At 40.9% G+C, this 25,345-nt stretch overlaps 1 protein-coding gene across 1 annotated transcript in view; it reads left to right on the top strand.

Annotated features, from left to right (window-relative positions):
- The window catches only part of LOC131946479 (receptor-type tyrosine-protein phosphatase N2), a 242,185-nt gene that overhangs the window by 168,394 nt on the left and 48,446 nt on the right, over positions 1-25,345 (top strand). The window contains exons 11-12 of the mRNA XM_059307257.1: positions 1,216-1,404; positions 3,759-3,889. Of these exons, the coding sequence (XP_059163240.1) occupies positions 1,216-1,404; positions 3,759-3,889 (320 nt within the window). The remainder of the gene's footprint in view (positions 1-1,215; positions 1,405-3,758; positions 3,890-25,345) is intronic.

The following is a 25,345-nucleotide window of genomic DNA, read 5'->3' as shown; positions in this document are numbered from 1 at the left end:
CTCAGCCATTTCTCAGCTCCAAGATGTGTTTATAGTCTTGATCTCAACAGCGTGCTAAATAAATTCCCCATAAATTCCCCCGCACCTTGCCTAGATGCCTTATTCACTCAGGAAACCTGGTGTCTGGCTATTCATTCTCCGGGTTTCCCCGAATGCTCGTAGACATTGTTTTTTGTAACTTTACCCCCACTGCCGGCTAACTCAGTCCGGCAGGGAGCAACCGAACCGGCTCGACTTTATTGACGTCTGGTTGCCCGTGCACGTAATACCCCCTGCTAGGAACATTTTAGTAGCACTCTAAAGCCAAAAAATTCTTTTAAATCGCTCAAAGTGAAATGGAAATGGGGCCGGATTCTGACCGCGGTTTGTTCAAAATGGGCTCCGGATTTGCGGATTAAATAGTAAGTGACAATCACGAACAGTCAACGGGGGATGGGTGTTTTACTAAGGGATGTAACTCTAATGAGGAAATTAGTTGGTTGGGTTTTATTTACACAGCTAAAATTAGTTGTCGCGAGATGCGGTATAAGCTGATTTTATGTAGCTGGCCGTAGTTAGGTTGGGGATGTTGGTTTCAAATCAAAACGAGAATTACTTTTCACTTACATCATGTCGCAAAATCGACGCGCTTTGTTTTAATGCATTTTGTTTAAACTTTTGTTTTTAATTTATATTTATGTACTTGAATAACTCGGTTTAATAAATCACGTAATTACTTACATTTAATTTGTAACTACTGTGTAAAAAAATCTATTTGGTTGTATAATAATATTGTCAAATTTGGGGGTAGCTTTAGTTCAATAAGGTGTCGAGTCTGATCTTGGTTGGGACTTGTGGCTTTAGTACATACCTGAGTCCACCCAGCTCTTATGGGTACCTGACTTAAGTTGGGGAAAGTAAAGGTGGCTGGGCATAGTGCTGACCACACTATCCTTTCATACCGGGAGTTCAAGAAACATATAAACTCGTCCCATTTCCCCAATGGATCGCTAGATATAAAGAAGAGCTTAACTTATTGACTTTAGTTCCATGACTGATATCAATAGCTGACCCAAATCTTTACACTGACGTCAAGGCTAAACGACTTACTCTGTGGTGTGTGAGGTCCACATAACTACCAATAAGTCATAAGTTAGTATGACATTGTGATCTCAAACACAACTACCAATAACATAACAGTCAGACCAGCATTGAACGAATTTCTCCCGTTGCCAGGGCAACCGTGTGGAGGTGAAGCAGAACAACCGTTACGTGGTGCTGACGTTCATCCTTGTGGGTACCATCGCTGGCGTCGTGCTGGCTGTGGTCACCATCTACCTCATCAAGCGACATGCCAGGTCCAAGCAGAAGCTGTCCCAACTGGCAACCAACGCCGATGGAAACGAGGCGTCCAAAGACTACCAGGTGGGTCAAAGGTTATTGGGTGCTTCGATGGATATATGAGGGGGGGGGGTGGATAAGAGGAAGGCTAGATATTGTTGTTTTGATGTTAGGATTTAGGTAGGTTGTGGTTGTGGGGGTAGAGGGGTGGGTATAAAAGGGGTGGTGGGTTGTCAAGTGGTATGGGTTGATTGAGGGATGATGCATTGCACGAAAGTGATGATGGGTTGTAAAGGTGTATAGATATAGGGTTATGGTATTCAGGTGGTTGGGGGTGGTTGTAGGGCTAGAAGTCTGGGCAGATAAGGGGTGTGGGTTGTCAAGGGGTTTCGGGTTGAGAAGGGGTGGTGTGATTGAGGGGTGGGAGTAATATACTTAAATATACAGTGTAAGCCAGAGGTGGTTGGACAAGGGTTGGCTTATGATGTTGGGGTTGAATGATAAATATTATTTTGGAGGGTTGGAAAGGGGTTGAGTGGTTTCTTATGATGGAGAGGGGGGTGGGGATTTCCCGGAAGTCCATGCCAACCAAACTAGAACACTCAGAATACAAATTAGCCCATTAGTATTCATCTCATACATGTGTTGTATTCATGATAACTAAACAAGTAAATTTTATGTTTCTAATTTTTTTTAGCGTCAAGTCAAAATTACCTAAACTGTGTTTTAAACACGTTATTAATTTCTGGATTAACTAAACTTTGATATTCACTTGACGCCCGTACTCTACCAAAACGTCATTAACTCAATACCAGCAGGGATCGAAGCGACCAATCGATAATAAGCCCCCAAGATGAAATCGAATTTGAAATCCAATGCATCGGTTTAAATTTCTTTTAATTCACCAGAAGAAAAATAAACTCGGATGTAAATTGTTTTTTATTTTGATGAACCCCATTGGGTTTATGATACGTCTTTACAAGAAATGTTGAAAAGATTTTTTTTTTTTGCTTCAAAATAAATTGGACATTTTCTCTCGTTGCTATCCATTTGGTAAATGGATGAAAAGTTAACAGCAGGCATTCGGAGTTTGCTTTAAGCTAAAAGCATGCTCTTGTGGCCCGAAGTTCAGAGGTTGACCGGTATCGATTTCCATTGGGGACAGGAAGTCGTGGGAATAGGAAGGGCAGATAATGCCTAGTTCCGCTGCGACAAGGCGGGGAGATAACCGATAGAATTGTCTTTACTCTTTAGTTATTGTAACAAAATATATTAGTATTGGGAAACTGATACGATAACGGGAATCTATAATTAGAATGGTGGGGTGGGTTGGTTTTTTTTTTTTAAGTCTTACAATAGCAGTTTTCAGATTTTGACTATTTAAAAGCATCAAACAAAAAGGACAGAGCATTTTCAATTCAAAACAAAAAGTCGAATCTTTAAAAAAAATCACTCGTGTAATTTGATTCACAGATTCCATTGTTTTTTTTTTCATGACATTTTAAATCTAAAAGCAATTATTCACAACGAAAACCTGATTCGAGAACCAGAAACAATATAATTAAATAGAAATATTTATCAGCTTAATTAGTGAGACCTTGGGAGTTTAGTATCTACATCGTGAGGTTCATTTCAATTGGCAACCGCTACAGCATATATTGCTATGAAAATGTTAAATGATTGTGTAGTAATGTCGTCAGCAGCTAAAGAGTAAAACAACGTGATTGTATTTTAAATAGCTTAAAGTATAATACTGTTAAAAAGAATATTTGAAATCCACCATACAGCGAAAATAAACTTTAATCCTACTTAGGTTAAAAAGGATATTTGGAATCCTCCTCAACACAAAACAAACACATTTATCCTTTACACATGCCCTGACCCCACAACTACCTCCACACACAAAACAATCACATCTCTCCCTCCCCCCCCCCCAGGATCTCTCTACCCCTCAACCCCACACTCACATTTCTCCCCTCCCCCCCCCAGGATCTCTATACCCTGACCCCCAACACATTTCTCCCCTCCCCCCCCCCCCAGGATCTCTATACCCCGACCCCCCACACTCACATTTCTCCCCTCCCCACCCCAGGATCTCTATACCCAGACCCCCCCCGACCCCCCCCACTCCCATTTCTCCCCGACCCCCCCCCCCCCAGGATCTATATACACCGACCCCTGAACCCCCCCCCCCCGACCCCCCACACTCACATTTCTCCCCTCCCCAGGATCTCTATACCCCGACCCCCCACACTCACATTTCTCCCCTCCCCCCCCCCACAGGATCTCTCTACCCCGACCACCCACACTCACATTTCTCCCCCCCCCCCCCCAGAATCTCTCTACCCCGACCCCTCACACTCACATTTCTCCCCCCCCCCCCCCAGAATCTCTCTACCCCGACCCCTCACACTCACATTTCTCCCTCTCCCCCACAGGATCTCTGCCGACAACGCATGCAGGGCAAAAGCTCCGAGAAACCAGAACCCTTGCACGCCGCCTCCCGTATCGGCAGCGTCTCAGAGACCCAAGTCAGGAGCCCCTCCAGCCGGAGCAGCACATCCTCCTGGTGAGTTACCTCCCTCTCCACGTATTTCTTACAGCAAGGGGACGCAACTGATGAGGGGGGTGTATTGTTAAAGGGGAGGCAGGAGGTTGTCGCCCCTGGTGTGAGAACTGTGCTGGGAAGACTTGGGAAAAAATTGTGAAGATTTTTTTACTGGGGGTGGCTGGATGAGAAGTTTCGCACGGCCTAATTTTGTACATGCCACAGCACAGTGGTGATTATAAGGGGGACGGGAGTCACGTGACTGTTGTCATTAGCTGGAACATGAACAAATTGGGTATGGACAAATACTTGGGAGATAGAAAAATACAGGGGTATAGACAAATACAGGGACATGGAACATACAGGCAAATATACAGGCAAATATAGTGTAAAGGGACAAATACAGTGATTATGGTCAGATACAGGGGGAATAGACAAATACATTGACACGGGAAAATACAAAAGGAATGGACAAATGCTGGGTAAATGGACAAATACATGGGACACAGGGAGAAATACATGTCCCCAAACATCTGTGTTAAAGTATGTCGCAATATTCGCTTAGAATAGCGGTTAGTGAATTCAAACTTAACCAAATTTAGTTCCTAGAAAAATCTACCCTATTAGTGGACGATGAAAAATACGTGAGTTCTGTAGCAAACAAATGGGTCTAGTAGAGAAGGTGTCACAAAAAAATGGTTTTAAGAACCCATTGACCTGACCAACACCTTCCCCTCCCCTCCCATGCCACCCAGTTACCTGTTGAAACAAAATGGGAGCATCAAATCACTGCCCTTGTGCATCCTCCCCCCCCCCCCACCCCCATCTCCGCCTACTACAAAAGGTCACTCAACAAACGATGCAGAAATTATGGGTTCGGTTCCCTCCCCCTCTCTACGACTGAGTAAAGATAGCACATATCACCATCCCCCCCTTCCCCTCAACGCATCCCCTCTCCCTCCTGTTGCTTGATGTCACCCAACAAACAGTGCAGAAATCATGAACCTGCCGCCCCCCCCCCACCCCTATCCGACGACACCCCGACCACTACTGCAAGACGGAACTCTCCTTGAATCTAAGATTAAGTTTGGCGGTCTGTCAATCCTCGTCCTTCACCTCCAAGTCTCCGGCGTCATCCAGTTGGAGGCTTTGTTCGAGGTTTTTTCTGATGGACGTCCGCGAGTCGCTTCTACCATCTAATGAGATGCTAAGCTTTTAAAGCGCTTTGCGACAGAATAGAACAGATAATGGAACTCTTCTGAAGGGGCGATCAGGATAGTTACTAAAGGAAATGATTTATTTTCAATTGTTTGGAAACTTGGGCTATGTAACAAAGGGGTTACGAAACTAGATTTGTGGTATTGAAGTTGGTAATGTGATAGTGTTTGTGGTTCATGGTGATAGAGTCAGTTCTTCATAATGTTGATAGTGCTGGTTGATAATGATCATTTTGTCATTGTAAATGTTGGTACGATCAGTTGAGAATAACTATATGATTAGTTGTAATGTTGGGAATATCATTTGTTAATGTTGATAGTATTGGTGATTAAAGTTAAAGCGTCACCTGTGAAATGTTGATGTCATTAGAGTGTTAAGTGCTGATAATTAATGACTTGTAATGTTTATAATATTCGTTCAATTGTTGATATTATCAATTATAAAAGTATTACGAATAAGCCTCGGTGATGATGTACCTATGGCACGTTGATAATTGTTGATACAGATTGATATGGGTTGATATCGGTTGATTTAAGATGAAACAGATTGATAGGTTGATACAGGCTGATATAAGTTGCTATTGGTTGATGCAGGTTGATACAGGTTTATACAGGTAGATATAAGATAAAACAGATTGATAGGTTGCTATAGGTTGATAAGGTTGATATCCCCACGAGTTGACTCCCCACCTCTTGCATTAGGTTGACTGCTCAAACTGTAATGCAACATTTCTCTAACCACAACCAACATGGCTCCAACATGACGAGACTCGCCTCAACAATAAATTCCCCGGTGTTTTGACCTCACCAAACAATCAACGACACACAAGACTTAGTTAGCAGACAACCACACGCATTGATCGTCTGCAAGGCGATAGCGAAACCTGCCTCAACTCTGCAAATAAAAAACGATAACGTTGATGAGTTTTTGCTTAAGTCATGCAACCGCAGTTTTTTTCGCAAGGATTAGTTTTTATGATTTAAGTATCGAATTTTAATCATGGGCGCTAACTCTTGTATACGTGTGGACAAATATTTGGAGTTAATCAAAGTGTTTTAGTCCCTTGAGAAAACGTTGTTGATTTAGTTCGATATCAAGGATTAGTAAAAAAAAAATTAACAGTAAAATTAGAATTTAATTAAATAATCAGTAAAATTTAATGACAGTTAGTAGTAGAATTAAATAATACTAACATTAGAAAATTAGAACATAATTAATAAAATAAGCAATCTATATTTCTTATTACTAAGCAATAAAAATCATTACTCTTTTACAGAATAAACTTGTTTCTTTAATTTAAAAGTTGACCTATTTGATACAATTTATGTTTGGCCTCATTTAAAATTTACATCAAACGTACCCGAACTGTGCTGTTGTTTTATTGTTTTAAAACAAACGATATTTTCATCTATCCCCACCATGTGCTGTTGTTTTAAAGCAAACGATTATTTCATCTATCCCTACCATGTGCTATTGTTTTAAAACAAACGATCTTTTCATCTATCCCTACTATGTGGTGTTGTTTTATTGTTTTAAAACAAACGATTTTTTCATCTATCCCTACCATGTGCTGTTGTTTTATTGTTTTAAAACAACCAATCTTTTCATCTATCCCTACCATGTGCTGAAGAATGTAAGCCAAGGCTTGACCCCAGCAACATGTTGACAGCCTACCCCGACTCCCCCGGGTCCCACCCTTACCCCCCGGGGCTCTAACATAATTGCTACAGGCGGTATTGAATGCTGCCAGGCCCAGGGAGACTGGCGTCTCTACCCCCCGTAAGGCCCCACCCCACCCCCCCCCCCACCCCCCCCTTGTGACAGCGAGACAGATCCTAAATTCAATTTTCCCACAAATCCTTCATTACCCCGAGACAGACGCGCGTAAAGTTGACACACAGCACAGTGCTGGAATACTTGAAGACAGTAAAGTTGACACACAGCACAGTGCTGGAATACTTGAAGCACATTTTCTACTGCTGTGGCCCGTGCTAGTGTCACTGTAAGATCACTGTAAGGTCACTAAGGATCTCTGTAGGGTCACTTGTTCGTACATGTCGACGTCTCGTTGAAAAATGAAAAGGTTTGAATACAAGGACACCAACAGCTTATTACGTCACCCAGCGGTTTTATTCAGTCCATTAGCACATATTTTGTTCTACCCTAGCAACACACACACACACACACATATATATAAATAAATATATATATATATATATATATATATATATATATATATATATATATATATATATATATGTATATATATATAACTTGTATAAGTAAAAATATGTGTATATATAAATCCGTATATACGCGTATTAATATATATATATATATATATATATATATATATATATATATATATATATATATATATATATATATATATATATATATATATATATATATATATATATATATACATATATATATACATATATATATATATATATATATATATATATATATATATATATATATATATATATATATATATATATATATATATATATATATATATATATATCACCTGAATGAAACTAAGTCCAAAAGTTAAACTTCTAATATTCTACTAGACTCACAGATTTGTCGCCCACTCTCCCCCGGAACAAAGTTGTTCCTAAACTTTTGTCCCCAGTCGTTTGTCCCCAACTTCACAGTGTAACAAACTTGTCCCCAGTCGTTTGTCCCCAACTTCACAGTGTAACAAACTTGTCCCCAGTCGTTTATCCCCATCTTCACAGTGTAACACAGTTGTCCCCAGTCGTTTGTCCCCAACTTCACAGTGTAACAAACTTGTCCCCAGTCGTTTGTCCCCAACTTCACAGTGTAATAAACTTGTCCCCAGTCGTTTGTCCCCAACTTCACAATGTAACAAACTTGTCCCCAGTCGTTTGTCCCCAACTTCACAGTGTAACAAACTTGTCCCCAGTCGTTTGTCCCCAACTTCACAGTGTAACAAACTTGTCCCCAGTCGTTTGTCCCCAACTTCACAGTGTAACACAGTTGTCCCCAGTCGTTTGTCCCCAACTTCACAGTGTAACCAACTTGTCCCCAGTCGTTTGTCCCCAACTTCACAGTGTAACAAACTTGTCCCCAGTCGTTTGTCCCCAACTTCACAGTGTAACAAACTTGTCCCCAGTCGTTTGTCCCCAACTTCACAGTGTAACACAGTTGTCCCCAGTCGTTTGTCCCCAACTTCACAGTGTAACAAACTTGTCCCCAGTCGTTTGTCCCCAACTTCACAGTGTAATAAACTTGTCCCCAGTCGTTTGTCCCCTACTTCACAGTGTAACAAACTTGTCCCCAGTCGTTTGTCCCCAACTTCACAGTGTAACAAACTTGTCCCCAGTCGTTTGTCCCCAACTTCACAGTGTAACAAACTTGTCCCCAGTCGTTTGTCCCCAACTTCACAGTGTAACAAACTTGTCCCCAGTCGTTTGTCCCCAACTTCACAGTGTAACAAACTTGTCCCCAGTCGTTGTCCCCAACTTCACAGTGTAACACAGTTGTCCCCAGTCGTTTGTCCCCAACTTCACAGTGTAACAAACTTGTCCCCAGTCGTTTGTCCCCAACTTCACAGTATAACACAGTTGTCCACTACTCTCGGCATCCCTGTCTGTCAGGAACTCCGCCCCCCCCCCCTCGCCCCCCCCCCCCCCCCGCCCTAGCGATCAATGGTTTTCCGTTACCAAGCCGCTATCAATCATTTAACCAGTAACTGTGGAGGTTTATTTGCTCGCCCTTAGGGGAGGGGGGAGCAAGAGTGGATGGCCGCCATTATTTCATTTAAAATTTGGATTCACTTAAAAACGGCATTGTCTAGTCCAGTAAATTGCTTCCCCCGAACCGAGGGAGAATCTGGGGATTGCTGATCGGGTTCTCCCCCCTGTAACATATTATCTGCTCCTGTGGTTGTATCCCCTGATGGTTCGAATGTGTTGTTGGGGCGTGTGTTAACACAGACGTCACCTTTAGCCTGTTGTTGGGTCGTGTGTCACCTTTAGCCTGTTGTTGGGTCGTGTGTCAGTCACCTTTAGCCTGTTGTTGGGTCGTGTGTCAGTCACATTTAGCCTGTTGTTGGGTCGTGTGTCACCTTTAGCCTGTTGTTGGGTCGTGTGTCACCTTTAGCCTGTTGTTGGGGCGTGTGTCACCTTTAGCCTGTTGTTGGGGCGTGTGTCACCTTTAGCCTGTTGTTGGGTCGTGTGTCACCTTTAGCCTGTTGTTGGGTCGTGTGTCACCTTTAGCCTGTTGTTGGGTCGTGTGTCACCTTTAGCCTGTTGTTGGGTCGTGTGTCAGTCACCTTTAGCCTGTTGTTGGGGTGTGTGTCAGTCACCTTTAGCCTGTTGTTGGGTCGTGTGTCAGTCACCTTTAGCCTGTTGTTGGGTCGTGTGTCACCTTTAGCCTGTTGTTGGGTCGTGTGTCACTTTTAGCCTGTTGTTGGGTCGTGTGTCACCTTTAGCCTGTTGTTGGGTCGTGTGTCACCTTTAGCCTGTTGTTGGGTCGTGTGTCAGTCACCTTTAGCCTGTTGTTGGGTCGTGTGTCAGTCACATTTAGCCTGTTGTTGGGTCGTGTGTCACCTTTAGCCTGTTGTTGGTTCGTGTGTCACCTTTAGCCTGTTGTTGGGGCGTGTGTCACCTTTAGCCTGTTGTTGGGTCGTGTGTCAACACAGACGTCACCTTTAGCCTGTTGTTGGGTCGTGTGTCACCTTTAGCCTGTTGTTGGGTCGTGTGTCACCTTTAGCCTGTTGTTGGGTCGTGTGTCACCTTTAGCCTGTTGTTGGGTCGTGTGTCAGTCACCTTTAGTCTGTTGTTGGGGTGTGTGTCAGTCACCTTTAGCCTGTTGTTGGGTCGTGTGTCAGTCACCTTTAGCCTGTTGTTGGGTCGTGTGTCAGTCACCTTTAGCCTGTTGTTGGGTCGTGTGTCACCTTTAGCCTGTTGTTGGGTCGTGTGTCACTTTTAGCCTGTTGTTGGGTCGTGTGTCACCTTTAGCCTGTTGTTGGGTCGTGTGTCACCTTTAGCCTGTTGTTGGGTCGTGTGTCAGTCACCTTTAGCCTGTTGTTGGGGTGTGTGTCAGTCACCTTTAGCCTGTTGTTGGGTCGTGTGTCAGTCACCTTTAGCCTGTTGTTGGTCGTGTGTCACCTTTAGCCTGTTGTTGGGACGTGTGTCACTTTTAGCCTGTTATTGGGTCGTGTGTCACCTTTAGCCTGTTGTTGGGTCGTGTGTCACCTTTAGCCTGTTGTTGGGTCGTGTGTCAGTCACCTTTAGCCTGTTGTTGGGGTGTGTGTCAGTCACCTTTAGCCTGTTGTTGGGTCGTGTGTCAGTCACCTTTAGCCTGTTGTTGGGGTGTGTGTCACCTTTAGCCAGTTGTTGGGTCGTGTGTCACCTTTAGCCTGTTGTTGGGTCGTGTGTCACCTTTAGCCTGTTGTTGGGTCGTGTGTCACTTTTAGCCTGTTGTTGGGTCGTGTGTCACCTTTAGCCTGTTGTTGGGTCGTGTGTCACCTTTAGCCTGTTGTTGGGTCGTGTGTCAGTCACCTTTAGCCTGTTGTTGGGTCGTGTGTCAGTCACATTTAGCCTGTTGTTGGGTCGTGTGTCACCTTTAGCCTGTTGTTGGGTCGTGTGTCACCTTTAGCCTGTTGTTGGGGCGTGTGTCACCTTTAGCCTGTTGTTGGGTCGTGTGTCAACACAGACGTCACCTTTAGCCTGTTGTTGGGTCGTGTGTCACCTTTAGCCTGTTGTTGGGTCGTGTGTCACCTTTAGCCTGTTGTTGGGTCGTGTGTCACCTTTAGCCTGTTGTTGGGTCGTGTGTCAGTCACCTTTAGCCTGTTGTTGGGGTGTGTGTCAGTCACCTTTAGCCTGTTGTTGGGTCGTGTGTCAGTCACCTTTAGCCTGTTGTTGGGTCGTGTGTCACCTTTAGCCTGTTGTTGGGTCGTGTGTCACTTTTAGCCTGTTGTTGGGTCGTGTGTCAACTTTAGCCTGTTGTTGGGTCGTGTGTCACCTTTAGCCTGTTGTTGGGTCGTGTGTCAGTCACCTTTAGCCTGTTGTTGGGGTGTGTGTCAGTCACCTTTAGCCTGTTGTTGGGTCGTGTGTCAGTCACCTTTAGCCTGTTGTTGGGTCGTGTGTCACCTTTAGCCTGTTGTTGGGACGTGTGTCACTTTTAGCCTGTTATTGGGTCGTGTGTCACCTTTAGCCTGTTGTTGGGTCGTGTGTCACCTTTAGCCTGTTGTTGGGTCGTGTGTCAGTCACCTTTAGCCTGTTGTTGGGGTGTGTGTCAGTCACCTTTAGCCTGTTGTTGGGTCGTGTGTCAGTCACCTTTAGCCTGTTGTTGGGTCGTGTGTCACCTTTAGCCAGTTGTTGGGTCGTGTGTCACCTTTAGCCTGTTGTTGGGTCGTGTGTCACCTTTAGCCTGTTGTTGGGTCGTGTGTCACCTTTAGCCTGTTGTTGGGTCGTGTGTCACCTTTAGCCTGTTGTTGGGTCGTGTGTCACCTTTAGCCTGTTGTTGGGTCGTGTGTCACCTTTAACCTGTTGTTGGGGCGTGTGTCACCTTTAGCCTGTTGTTGGGTCGTGTGTCACCTTTAACCTGTTGTTGGGTCGTGTGTCAGTCACCTTTAACCTGTTGTTGGGTCGTGTGTCAGTCACCTTTAGCCTGTTGTTGGGTCGTGTGTCACCTTTAGCCTGTTGTTGGGTCGTGTGTCACCTTTAGCATGTTGTTGGGTCGTGTGTCAGTCACCTTTAGCCTGTTGTTGGGTCGTGTGTCACCTTTAGCCTGTTGTTGGGTCGTGTGTCACCTTTAACCTGTTGTTGGGGCGTGTGTCACCTTAACCTGTTGTTGGGTCGTGTGTCACCTTAACCTGTTGTTGGGTCACCTTTAGCCTGTTGTTGGGTCGTGTGTCACCTTTAGCCTGTTGTTGGGTCGTGTGTCAGTCACCTTTAGCCTGTTGTTGGGTCGTGTGTCACCTTTAGCCAGTTGTTGGGTCGTGTGTCACCTTTAGCCTGTTGTTGGGTCGTGTGTCACCTTTAGCCTGTTGTTGGGACGTGTGTCACCTTTAGCCTGTTGTTGGGGCGTGTGTCACCTTTAGCCTGTTGTTGGGTCGTGTGTCACCTTTAGCCTGTTGTTGGGTCGTGTGTCACCTTTAGCCTGTTGTTGGGTCGTGTGTCACCTTTAGCCTGTTGTTGGGTCGTGTGTCACCTTTAGCCTGTTGTTGGGGCGTGTGTCACCTTTAGCCTGTTGTTGGGTCGTGTGTCACCTTTAGCCTGTTGTTGGGTCGTGTGTCACCTTAACCTGTTGTTGGGTCGTGTGTCAGTCACCTTTAGCCTGTTGTTGGGTCGTGTGTCACCTTAACCTGTTGTTGGGTCGTGTGTCAGTCACCTTAAGCCTGTTGTTGGGTCGTGTGTCACCTTTAGCCTGTTGTTGGGTCGTGTGTCACCTTTAGCCTGTTGTTGGGTCGTGTGTCACCTTTAGCCTGTTGTTGAGCTTGTCTTTTATTTTGTTCTATATTTTAAATCTCGAGTTGAGTCCACCATCAATTACGTGTCCATATCTTGTAGAAAATTTAAATCTGGGTACGCATTGTGTACAAATATCACATTGTGTAAGGGGATACATTTGTATACGAATTGTGCGGGTAAAAAGGGAACATGTTTACATAGATATTTTATTTTTCTCCAAATGAAACATTTCTTGGTTAGGATTTGAACCCACACCGTTCTGCTACACAAACTTTAAGTGTTAGCTTAGCTAAACAAATACAAGCTTTAGTGCAGTTAAATCAATCTCATTCATGTATTTAAATGCATTTATCGAAAGCCTAGGTACTTGATTAGAGCTGAATTTGCTCTTGCTAATTATAAAATAACCTGTGTTCGAAACTCCCCACTAAATTTTCGGCCTGCCGGTGTTTAGCTCAACCATACGGTTACGTCAAGATGTAACGGCCAGGGGTATAAAAGTTACAGCTTTTTTTAAAAACAAAAAGTGAGAATTTATTTCGTTCTGATCATTTGGTTCCCAACCTAGAGGTAGAGAAGTGAAGATGTAATAAAGTTTTGGAGTGCAGATTCAGATATTGAACAGCTCGAACTACATCGTCCCTATCCTGCCGTTTATTTTCACCCCAAATTTTAAGCTGAAACTGGCTGTGAATGGGGGGGGCCTCGATGGCTAGCATTTCAGCCGCTGAAGCTTTTAATAATTTAACAATTTTATTACAACTGAGAATTATCAAAGTCGCGGGTCCAGTGTTTTTACAATGTTTGCCGGGGAATCAAGTTCCCCCTGCAATGTGGCGCTCGTCATTTTTTTTGGTGGGGGGGGGGGGGGGGGAGGAAGAGGGGGGTGGAAGTAGAAGACGCCACTGGAACCCGTCTGGAAATTTTGTAAACTTTAACTGAACCACTGCTTTCCCTTCCCCGAACCCCAAACCTCCCCCACACACCCCCCCCCCCTCCTCCACTTGGACTTAATCGTCTACTCCTGCACACTAGCATTAAATTTTAAAGAGAAGAGTTGGTTGGGTTGGGTTTTTTTGGCACATGACTTTGTTGCGTTTACAATAATAAAAGGCGAAGTTCAAACACAGGACGTTAACGTTTTATGGTAGACATTTAGATGTGTTATTGGAGTCCGCCCAGCTCTAATGGGTACCCGACTTACTTTAGGGAAATAAAGGCGACTGGGCATAGTGCTGATCACACTATCATTTCGTATGTAGACAGAAACAAGTGAACTCTACTTCACTTGCTCCATAGACTGTCAGTTTGGATAGGGAACTTAACTTACTATCTAGATCTATCACATTTTGTTCTCGGTGTCAAAGTTTATGTGGTCTCTATTTATTTTTATGTGGTAATATAATCATACCTGAAATTTTATTGTTGTTTTATTGTTGTAATAATTAGCTGCTGAAATAATATGTTTGTAACAATGTGATCTTTTTCGGTAATATTGCGGTTTTATTTTATTGAGGTAATATTATGGTTTTATTATGGAAACATTTTATAGTAATAATATTTTGGAAATATTGCGGTTTTTTGGTAATATTGGGTTTAAATGATATTATTTTATTGTTGAATTATAATCGTAATATTGCAGTTTATTACCATTATATTAGTTTTATTTTCGTATTGCTTTAGTATTGAAATATTGTTGCAATGTTACCGTGTCTTTTTTGTTGTTTTACTACGGTCATATGGCAGTCATGTTGCAGTCATGTTTCAGTCATGTGGTCATCTAATCCATGTTGTGTACATGTTTTACAAGTGTACATGTGTTTATTCCCAACTCGTGTGTACAGGTCTAAAATCTTCTTTCTCCCACTCGCCTTCAAGCACACACTCCCCCCAGTGAACACACATGTACCCACCCCACCCCCGCCCCACCCCCACTCCCCTCCATGGGAGCGTTAATCTGCTCACGTGCGTTCGGAATTAGATCAGCCGTCTTTTCTTCTGGACGGCAAGTTTTCCAATAGACGGCCATGTCTTTCGACACATTGTGGTAGATTCATCATGTGCATTTATTATCCATTGTGTGGATGAGGGGTGGGTGAAGGGTGGGGGTGGATCAGTTTAAATCAATAAGGCTCAAAATGTTTGTATTCAATGCAGTTCTTGGTTAGATGTTATGGATACTTTCAATGTACTACAAATGGTTTCATTGTACTATATATATTTTCAATTTTCTAAAACTATTTCATTGAACTACAGATATGTTCATGGTACTTAGGATAGTTTCAATATACTACAGATGGTTTCATCGTACTACATATATGTTCATTACACTATAAACATATTCATTATACTACCGATATTTTCATTATACTACAGATATTTTCATTATACTACTAATATTTTCGATTCACTAACGATATTTTCAATGCATTAATGATATTTCCAATGCACTACATATAAATTATGTTTTCAATGCACTTCAGATATTTGCATTGTACTACAGATATATTCAATGCACTACAGATATTTTCTTTGTACCAGAAAATTTTTCACTGCAACCCAGATACGTCCATTGTATTCCTTACAATTATATTGTGTTACAGATATTTTGTTGTGCAACACATATTTCATTGTACCAAAGAAACTAGTACTGTACTACATATATCTCGCTTCACTACATGGTGGTAGTTTTCAATGTAGACTTACTACTACAGATGAGGTTTACTCACTGATGCTACAAAGTCCCAGAACAAAAATAAAACGGACATTAGTAAATACAAAATTTAATATGTGCCCCAGGGTTGGTTTCAACAAATATGTGTCTACTCTTCAATCAAAGTGCTAATTAATAGAAAATTCTTTACTTTCCAATCAAACTACTAAAACTACACAAATGAATACTCTCTAATGAAATTGCAAACTTTAACACCACAAATATATCTAAAACCTCCAACCAAAGCCGCTTACACTACAGATATGTGTCTACTCTCTCATCAAAGTCCAGTGTCACCACTTTTAAGGCGAGTTCAAATCGAAACTCGGATTTTTTAGTCGAGATTTTTTTTTAAACATGAACTACTCCAAAGTGAACCCTGTTTCAGTAAATAAAAGAATAAACAAGCACGTCATATGGGAGGTAATTCAAGATGGTTCGACTACTGAACTCATCCTGTGTGGTTTGGAGATGAATTCTAGGACTAGAAGGGTTTTGTCTAATATCAACGTGAGTGGCTAGGAAATACACCTAGACCCGCGCTAATGCTCACGCTTATTCAAGATCCATTTGTCTACACGATAGTGGGAGGGGGGGGGGGGGGGGAGTTGGTAGAACAGGATGAGTTTAGTTGGACGTTCATTGTAGGTTAGAGTTGGACGGTTAGTGTATGTTAGTTGGACGGTCAGTATAGGTTAGAGTTGGACGGTCAGTGTTGGTTAGTGTTAGACGGTCAGTATATGTGAGAGTTGGACGGTCAGTATAGGTTAGAGTTGGACGGTCAGTGTTGGTTAGAGTTAGACGGTCAGTATATGTGAGAGTTGGACGGTCAGTATAGGTTAGAGTTGGACGGTCAGTGTGAGCTAGAGATGGACGGTCAGCGTAAGTTGGAGGATCAGTATCTCATTGGACGGTCAGAAGAGAATTGGACGGTCAGAAGAGAATTGGACGGCCAAAATTCTTCGAACAATAACCGTAGAGTGAGAATCCAGGACTAAACCGGTCTAAGGCCGCACGTAGCATATGTGTCTGATTGGGTGTCTAATGGACAGCTGGGACCCGGCCTTAGCTGCGGCGTCTCTGTGTTGGTCTATTTTTTTTATCTAACACGCAGGTCTTCTTACACTGTTAGGTCTTCTTACACAGGTCTTCTTACACAGTTGGGTCTTCTTAAACACTGTAGGTCTTCTTACAGTTAGGTCTCTTACACACAGGTCTTCTTACTCACTGTAGGTCCTCTTACACAGTTAGGTCTTCTTACACTGTAGTTCTTCTTAAACACAGGTCTTCTTAAACACTGTAGGTCTTACTCAATGCAGGTCTTCTTACACACTATAGAATCTAGGTCTTCTTACACGGGTAGGTCTTCTTACACAGTGCAGGTCTGTTTCTGTTCTTACACACTGTAAGTACAGGTCTTCTTACACAGGCCTTCTTACACAGGCCTTCTTACACAGTTAGGTCTTCTGACACACTGTAGGTCTTCTAACACAGTCTAGTTCTTCTGTTGCATATCAACAAGAAACAACGCCGAGACACACTATCAAGGCGGCAACAAAAAGGAGCAGATACACATCAAGCACAAAGTGAAGACATCAATAAACACAGCATTAAGACACAACACTAAGACACAACACTAAGACACAACACTAAGACACAACACTAAGACACAGCACTAAGACACAGCACTAAGACACAACAAACACAACACTAAGACACAACACTTAGACACAACACTAAGACACAGCACTTAGACACAACAATAAGACACAGCACTTAGACACAACACTAAGACACAGCACTTAGACACAACACTAAGACACAGCAGTAAGACACAGCACTTAGACACAACACTAAGACACAGCACTTAGACACAACACTAAGACACAGCAGTAAGACACAGCACTTAGACACAACACTAAGACACAGCACTTAGACACAACACTAAGACACAGCACTAAGACACAGCACTTAGACACAGCGTTAAGACACAACACTAAGACACAACACTAAGACACAGCACTAAGTCACAGACACAGCACTAAGACACAGCACTAAGACACAGCACTAAGTCACAGACACAGCACTAAGACACAGCACTAAGACACAGCACTAAAACACAACACTAAGACACAGCACTAAGTCACAGACACAGCACTAAGACACAGCACTAAGACACAGCACTAAAACACAACACTAAGACACAGCACTAAGTCACAGCACTAAGACACAACACTAAGACACAACACTAAGACACAGCACTAAGTCACAGACACAGCACTAAGACACAGCACTAAGACACAGCACTAAGACACAGCACTAAAACACAACACTAAGACACAGCGTTAAGACACAACACTAAGACACAGCACTAAGACACAGCACTAAGACACAACACTAAGACACAACACTAAGACACAGCACTAAGTCACAGACACAGCACTAAGACACAGCACTAAGACACAGCACTAAGTCACAGACACAGCACTAAGACACAGCACTAAGACACAGCACTAAAACACAACACTAAGACACAGCACTAAGTCACAGACACAGCACTAAGACACAGCACTAAGACACAGCACTAAAACACAACACTAAGACACAGCACTAAGTCACAGACACAGCACTAAGACACAGCACTAAGACACAACACTAAGACACAACACTAAGACACAGCACTAAGACACAGCACTAAAACACAACACTAAGACACAGCGTTAAGACACAACACTAAGACACAGCACTAAGACACAGCACTAAGACACAACACTAAGACACAACACTAAGACACAACACTAAGACACAACACTTAGACACAGCACTAAGACACAACACTAAGACACAGCACTAAGACACAACATTAAGACACAACACTAAGACACAACACTAAGACACAACACTAAGACACAACACTAAGACACAGCACTAAAACACAACACTAAGACACAACAAACACAGCACTAAGACACAGCACTAAGACACAACACTAAGACACAACACTAAGACACAACAAACACAGCACTAAGACACAGCACTAAGACACAACACTAAGACACAACACTAAGACACAGCACTAAGACACAACACTAAGACACAACACTAAGACACAACAAACACAGCACTAAGACACAGCACTAAGACACAACACTAAGACACAACACTAAGACACAACAAACACAGCACTAAGACACAGCACTAAGACACAACACTAAGACACAACACTAAGACACAGCACTAAGACACAACACTAAGACACAACACTAAGACACAACAAACACAGCACTAAGACACAACACTTAGACACAGCACTAAGACACAACACTAAGACACAGCACTAAGACACAACATTAAGACACAACACTAAGACACAACACTAAGACACAACACTAAGACACAACACTAAGACACAACACTAAGACACAACACTAAGACACAACACTAAGACACAACACTAAGACACAACACTAAGACACAACACTAAGACACAACACTAAGACACAACACTAAGACACAACACTAAGACACAACAAACACAACACTAAGACACAACAAACACAACACTAAGACACAACACTAAGACACAACACTAAGACACAACACTAAGACACAACACTAAGACACAACACTAAGACACAACAAACACAACACTAAGACACAACAAACACAACACTAAGACACAACACTAAGACACAACACTAAGACACAACACTAAGACACAACACTAAGACACAACACTAAGACACAGCACTAAGACACAACACTAAGACACAACAAACACAACACTAAGACACAACACTAAGACACAACAAACACAACACTAAGACACAACACTAAGACACAACAAACACAACACTAAGACACAACACTAAAACACAACAAACACAACACTAAGACACAACACTAAGACACAACACTAAGACACAACACTAAGACACAACACTAAGACACAGCACTAAGACACAACACTAAGACACAACAAACACAACACTAAGACACAACACTAAGACACAACAAACACAACACTAAGACACAACACTAAGACACAACAAACACAACACTAAGACACAACACTAAAACACAACAAACACAACACTAAGACACAACACTAAGACACAACACTAAGACACAACACTAAGACACAACAAACACAACACTAAGACACAACACTAAGACACAACAACGGCACGCGGCAACTTAGCTCGGGAACAATCCCGAAAACACAATCGATACCAACCGGAAATAGGCTTCGAACGATGCTTGATACATCGAATTTGCCCCCCCCCCCCCCAAACACCCCTCCCCACCCATTGTTTTATATTTAAAACCAAGGGTGTGTCATCTAGGACTGTTGCCAGAACAATCTCCCATCGTTGACCTGTTGCCAAATAAATTTCACCCGAAAGTTTAAATATTTTAACATTTGGTACGAAAAAAATTTCGGGCCATCGTTTGAAAGTATCTGTTACTGTTTATATTTTTTAAATGTCAGTTTAAATTGTGTGTTTGTAGAAAATAATAAGTGATATCTGAGTTATCATACAACTTAAATCTAGGAAATCCGAATTTTAAATGTCGAATTGAGCCAGCTGTGGTGATAAACTTATTGATACAGGCACATGGAGGCCGACTGAAAACTTAGACTCTTCATCGCTTAAGACATTACCATTGTGTAACTTGTTCAACCTTCAAGTTAGGATTTGAGTCTATATCTTTTATACACATTCTTTTTACCACATTATTTTTAAAATATCCACATTTTCCTGACACGTCGTTTCACGTTTTCTAATCTAATCAAATCTACACGTTACCTGACAAATCTAAACATTTTCCCCACAATCTACACATTTTCTTGAAAAATCTTAACGTTGACTTATCTAAACATTTACTTGAAAGATCTTCACATTTTCTTGAAATATATATATATATATATATATATATATATATATATATATATATATATATATATATATATATATATATATATATATATATATATATATATATATATACATTACCTGAATAAATTAACATATTAACTTGATAAATCTACCAATTACTTTGGCAAATTAACACATTACTTAGGCAAATTAACACATTACCTTGACAATCTACACATTTCCTACCATGTCTTTTAAATACCCAATAATATTCTCTAGACAAATCTTGATAATTTTCCTCAAAAACAAATTTTGCTATAATAGTATTTTAGTGCCAATTTTTATTTTTAACAAAACTGACATATATAAAATAGATATGAAATGTTATTTTTTGTAGAACTTTTGTTAATAGTATATAATTTTTTAATAAAATGGGACTTTCTCTTGAATTTCTCCTTTTTCAACATTGAAATCCCCCCGACTCCGACTTTTTAATAGTCTATTCAAGGTATTTAAATATTTAAATATTCTTCAGTTTTCGAACTCTTGAATAGAATTGAATGAATTCGATTCACTTCCGTGAACCGTCCTCAATGCAACGGCAATACGATTACTTGTACTCGTATTCGGTTCTAGTATTCCCGGCAAATGACTGCTTCTAATGGCGCCTGTACCCCGCTCATTGCCCGACTACCAACGGGAAAACTGAATAATTTACACCCGAATCTGTCCTGATTCACGGTTATGGGAGATTGGCGCCTACCGTAGTCCGTATTGATCTAAACTGCTTCTGTAATAGCTATGTTGTTAAACCAATTAGGTTTCTGTTGTTCATCAAAGTCCAGGGTCCATCCTTGCAAGAGCAAACCGGAAGTAGCGAATGCTCCATCTTGCATTATTCAGAGAGGCAGCTCGTTTCGTGTTCACTGGTCTTTGTTTGTATCGATGTTATCTCTGTTTTAACATTCCTGAGCGAAGGCATCAGTTGGTTTCATTTTAATGATGTTCTCATAGCCTAGTCTTCTGGAGTGTATATATACCCCTCATATATATATATATATATATATATATATATATATATATATATATATATATATATATATATACTCAGCTATATCATAACTGTGACTGTTGCATAAATTTCACCAAAATTATCATTTGCATAGATTCGACCTAAGCTGTGACTAATTAACTGAAACTTGACTAAGGAATTACCGTCCTTAACTTACAATAACTACTCCATACGGTTTTATCTACAAATACAACTACCAGAATATATGAAGTATAAACTAGTATTTAAATCACACAGGCCTTTGGGAAACTTTTAAAAACATAGTACGTCACATCAGCGTGTAGAAAAACCACCTTATACAACCTACAACAAAGGGGTGTCTTCTATCGATATTTATACATAAATACACACACACAGATATATATATATATATATATATATATATATATATATATATATATATATATATATATATATATATATATATATATATATATATAGGCATCCTTTTCTGCGAGCCTGCTAGATTTCTGTCTATATAACAAGCTATCAGCGTCCCTGTCAATAGCATCTTCCTCTTAACAAGCATGAACCAACCAGATGGTTGGCACCAACCAGCTGGACTCAGTTACGTGCTAATGGCTATTTAATCGAACTGTCCCACCCGCCGAGCCATCTTTGTGGAGATTTAAAGAGTTGTGAAATTAGATATATAGTATCTCCCTTCTCTTTCTCCCTCTGTCGTCTGCCGGCAATATTCCCGGTAGAGTCTGCTATGTTCCCGTCATGTTCCCGGTATGTCCCTGTTATGTTCCCGGTACCCGTAGCTCCACTACAGAGAATGGCCTAGCGTGTCTCTGACAGCAGATTTCAAAGACTTTTTCTGTTCCTTCGGGAGAAAGCCATGGATCCCGCTAATGCTTGTATTGAACGATCGAAGGCGTATTTCCGGATCAATGGGGGGGGGGGGGGGGACGGTCGCCATCTTGTAGGGGCAGAGGGGTGGGTGACCTGTGATTGGCTGGAAACATGGCCCCATTTTGTAAGGAGGGGACACCGAGGTGATCGCAGGGCCAGCGTGTGTCGGGTTCAGGGTTCTTGGTCTTGTGAGGGGGAATACATTCACACAAACAGACACACAGACAGACAAACACAGTGAGACAGTAGACAAATACTCAGATAATACAGAAACAACACACAGAGAAAGCAGAAAAATACACAGACAACATAGAGACAACAACGCAAGAGACAACATACAAATACACAGACAAACACACAGACAAACACATAGACAAACACACAGACTAACACACAGACAAACACACAGACAAACACATAGACAACACAGATACAAGACACAGAGACAAAGACATAAACACACAGATAAACACACAGACAACACAAAGACAACCACACAGACAAACATACAGACAAACACACAGACAACACATAGATATAGCAGACAAATGCACATACCACATAAACAACACACACCGTCAACACATTTGCAGATTACAGTACAACACATAATGTATGTCACAATAACAAACAGCGAATCAGGGTTGGTAACTTTAAACTAATTTAAATTTGACAATATAAAATTGTTTCCATATAAAATGAAACAATTATTCCGTATATGTAGATTAACATGAACTAATTTACTAGAAATACTTTAATAAAATATTATCAAAACATGTCAATTTAAATAATCATTAATGCTAAATTTTTATCCTCAATCTTTGATACTAATTAAAAGAATTTTATTTTTGCTTGTATAATATTATTAATGTAAAATAAATCCTTTTCTAGAATTTAACCTGCATACATTTACAACGCTCTTTAAAAAAAAATCTTACAGGCTGAATTTTGTTTTTCTTACCGTCTTGATGTCGGAGATAATAACTAGGGACGCTTTTGACGTCATCAGCATCCCGTCATGTCCGCTCATACATGGCTAAAAGACCAATATTAATGCGAGAGGTCGAAGGCTTGTAATTATGATAATTAGGTGCATCCTGGGCGGGCGTAACGAGACCCAGGTTAGGAAGTCAAGCAAAGCAGCTGTGTTCGGTGACGCGTGAACTCGTTACTTCTCACGTGAGATGAATGATGTCATAGGGGTGTAATCCTGATTGTGTGACGTCATATAAAAGTAATCCTGATTGTGTGATGTCGTATAAAAGTAATGCTGATTGTGTGACGTCATATGGGGTTTAATCTTAATCCTGATTGTGTGATGTCATAGTAATGTAATCCCGAGTATGTGACGTCATAGGGGTGTAATCCTGATTGTGTGACGTCATATAAAAGTAATCCTGATTGTGTGATGTCATACGGGGTTTAATCTTAATCATGATTGTGTGACGTCATAGGGGTGTAATTCTGACCGTGAATAAAATGTCCATATTTTGAAGGACGTTTTTTTTTGTTGTTGTTGTTGTAAGCTGTATTTAATGATAGTACAGTAGTAATTATTACTTAATATTTACTACGTGTCAATTGAGGGGACCAATAATCAATAACCATGGAGATTAGTCCTAAAACTAAATCTTCCCCTAAATCTAACTTACTTCATCCTTAAAACGAACTTGATCTCAAACAGTTCTAGTTTCAAATTCACCACAGTGTGAAATACCATTAAAATGAATACTAATTTTATTGTTATTTCATCATACAAAATTCTGAAAATTCGAAAAAAAAAAATTTAGAGTGTTTTCTGTTACAAAAACTAACCAGCTGACTCTATTAGAGTTAGTAAAAGAAGAATCAATGATTATATGATCAATATATATGATAGTGGTTTTTTAACTTGAGACCTCCACAAAAGGTTTTTTCAAGATGGCAGCCGTTGCCATGGCAATCATATGCTAAGAAGAGTCCCTGACGCATGCAAATATTCTCCCTTAAGTATCCTAACTTAGATACACACAAATAAATAAATAAAAATGACTTATTAATTAAGAGATTTTTCCCCGTTTTTTTCCCCAGAGCCGACCCCCTTAATCCCAAATTCAATTTACCCAATCTCTAATACTAACTCTTACTAAATTAAGTTTCAAAATAAATGATTTGAGTAGAATGTACATCACCAATTGCCATGAACCATATAAAGGCACCAAATTTGATAGGCAATGTGGCCGTACATGTGTTAGAGTCGCTTTTTAAAACTTGAAGCAAGAAATTAAATAGTGTAGTGAATCGAACTGACCGCTGGCCGTTTATTGATGACCGATATCGATTTGACAAACTGAACTGCCCCAGGACGTGGCTGTAGAGTTAAAGAACTGCTCGGCTTTATAGGTCGGAGCGCAGGTGTGTTCCAGCAGGTGATTTTTTAGTCGGTGTTGTAAATCACGCTGTTGGTCAGTAACTTAAGTCAGGTCGCTGGTCAGTAATTTCAGTCAGGCTGTTGGTCAGTAACTTAAGTCAGGTCGCTGTTCAGTAATTTCAGTCAGGCTGTTGGTCAGTGCTTTATGTCAGTAACTTAAGTTAGGATGCTGTTCAGTACTTTCAGAAAGTCTGTTTTAAACATTTATCTTGAGATCTTTTTCTCTGTCAGTTCAACAATCCTTACCTTAGACAAATTATCATCTTCGCTAGCCCATGTCGTCTCATCAACAGATCTCACACTAGTCCCTCTGACTACAAAACTACAGCACAACATAAACAAGATGGCACCGTCACCTAAACCATAGTGTAAACCATCAATCAGGCACCAATATAAATAGTATAGATCTGTTTCTATCAATCAATGCAACCTTTTGTATCAAAACTCAGGCTTCACTTACAGTTAATAAACAGGAGGGGCACATTTTTAAAAATATTTTTATAACCACAATTCTAATATTTTATGTGGTATAATATAATCATTAAATAGTATTTTAATATCATACAGTTACCTATTTAAAGTTGTCAAATTAACGATGTTGAATACATGCTTAAAGCCACAAATGTTGTGTTATAAAGTTCAGTTTCAAACGTTCATCATATAAACAAAGCACATACAAAGATGATGCTTGTAAATCTTGTATAAGCCTAAACTGATGGGAATTTTTCGCTCGATTGTTTCATTACTGTAATTACGTTATGAATAATTAATTACTTTCGTTCCAAGAGTTCCCTGTTGTGAAACAGGTCGCTGAGATTGTAGAGCGATAAAAGGAACAAATATGTCGTTGTTTTAGCGCCAATATGGCATATTAG

Source organism: Physella acuta, unplaced genomic scaffold (genome assembly GCF_028476545.2).
Source record: "Physella acuta isolate Inbredline_101_S28 unplaced genomic scaffold, ASM2847654v3 ptg000562l, whole genome shotgun sequence".
NCBI lineage: Eukaryota > Metazoa > Mollusca > Gastropoda > Physidae > Physella > Physella acuta.
Note: the sequence above shows the minus strand (reverse complement) of the source record. Positions and strands in the feature narration are given on the sequence as shown.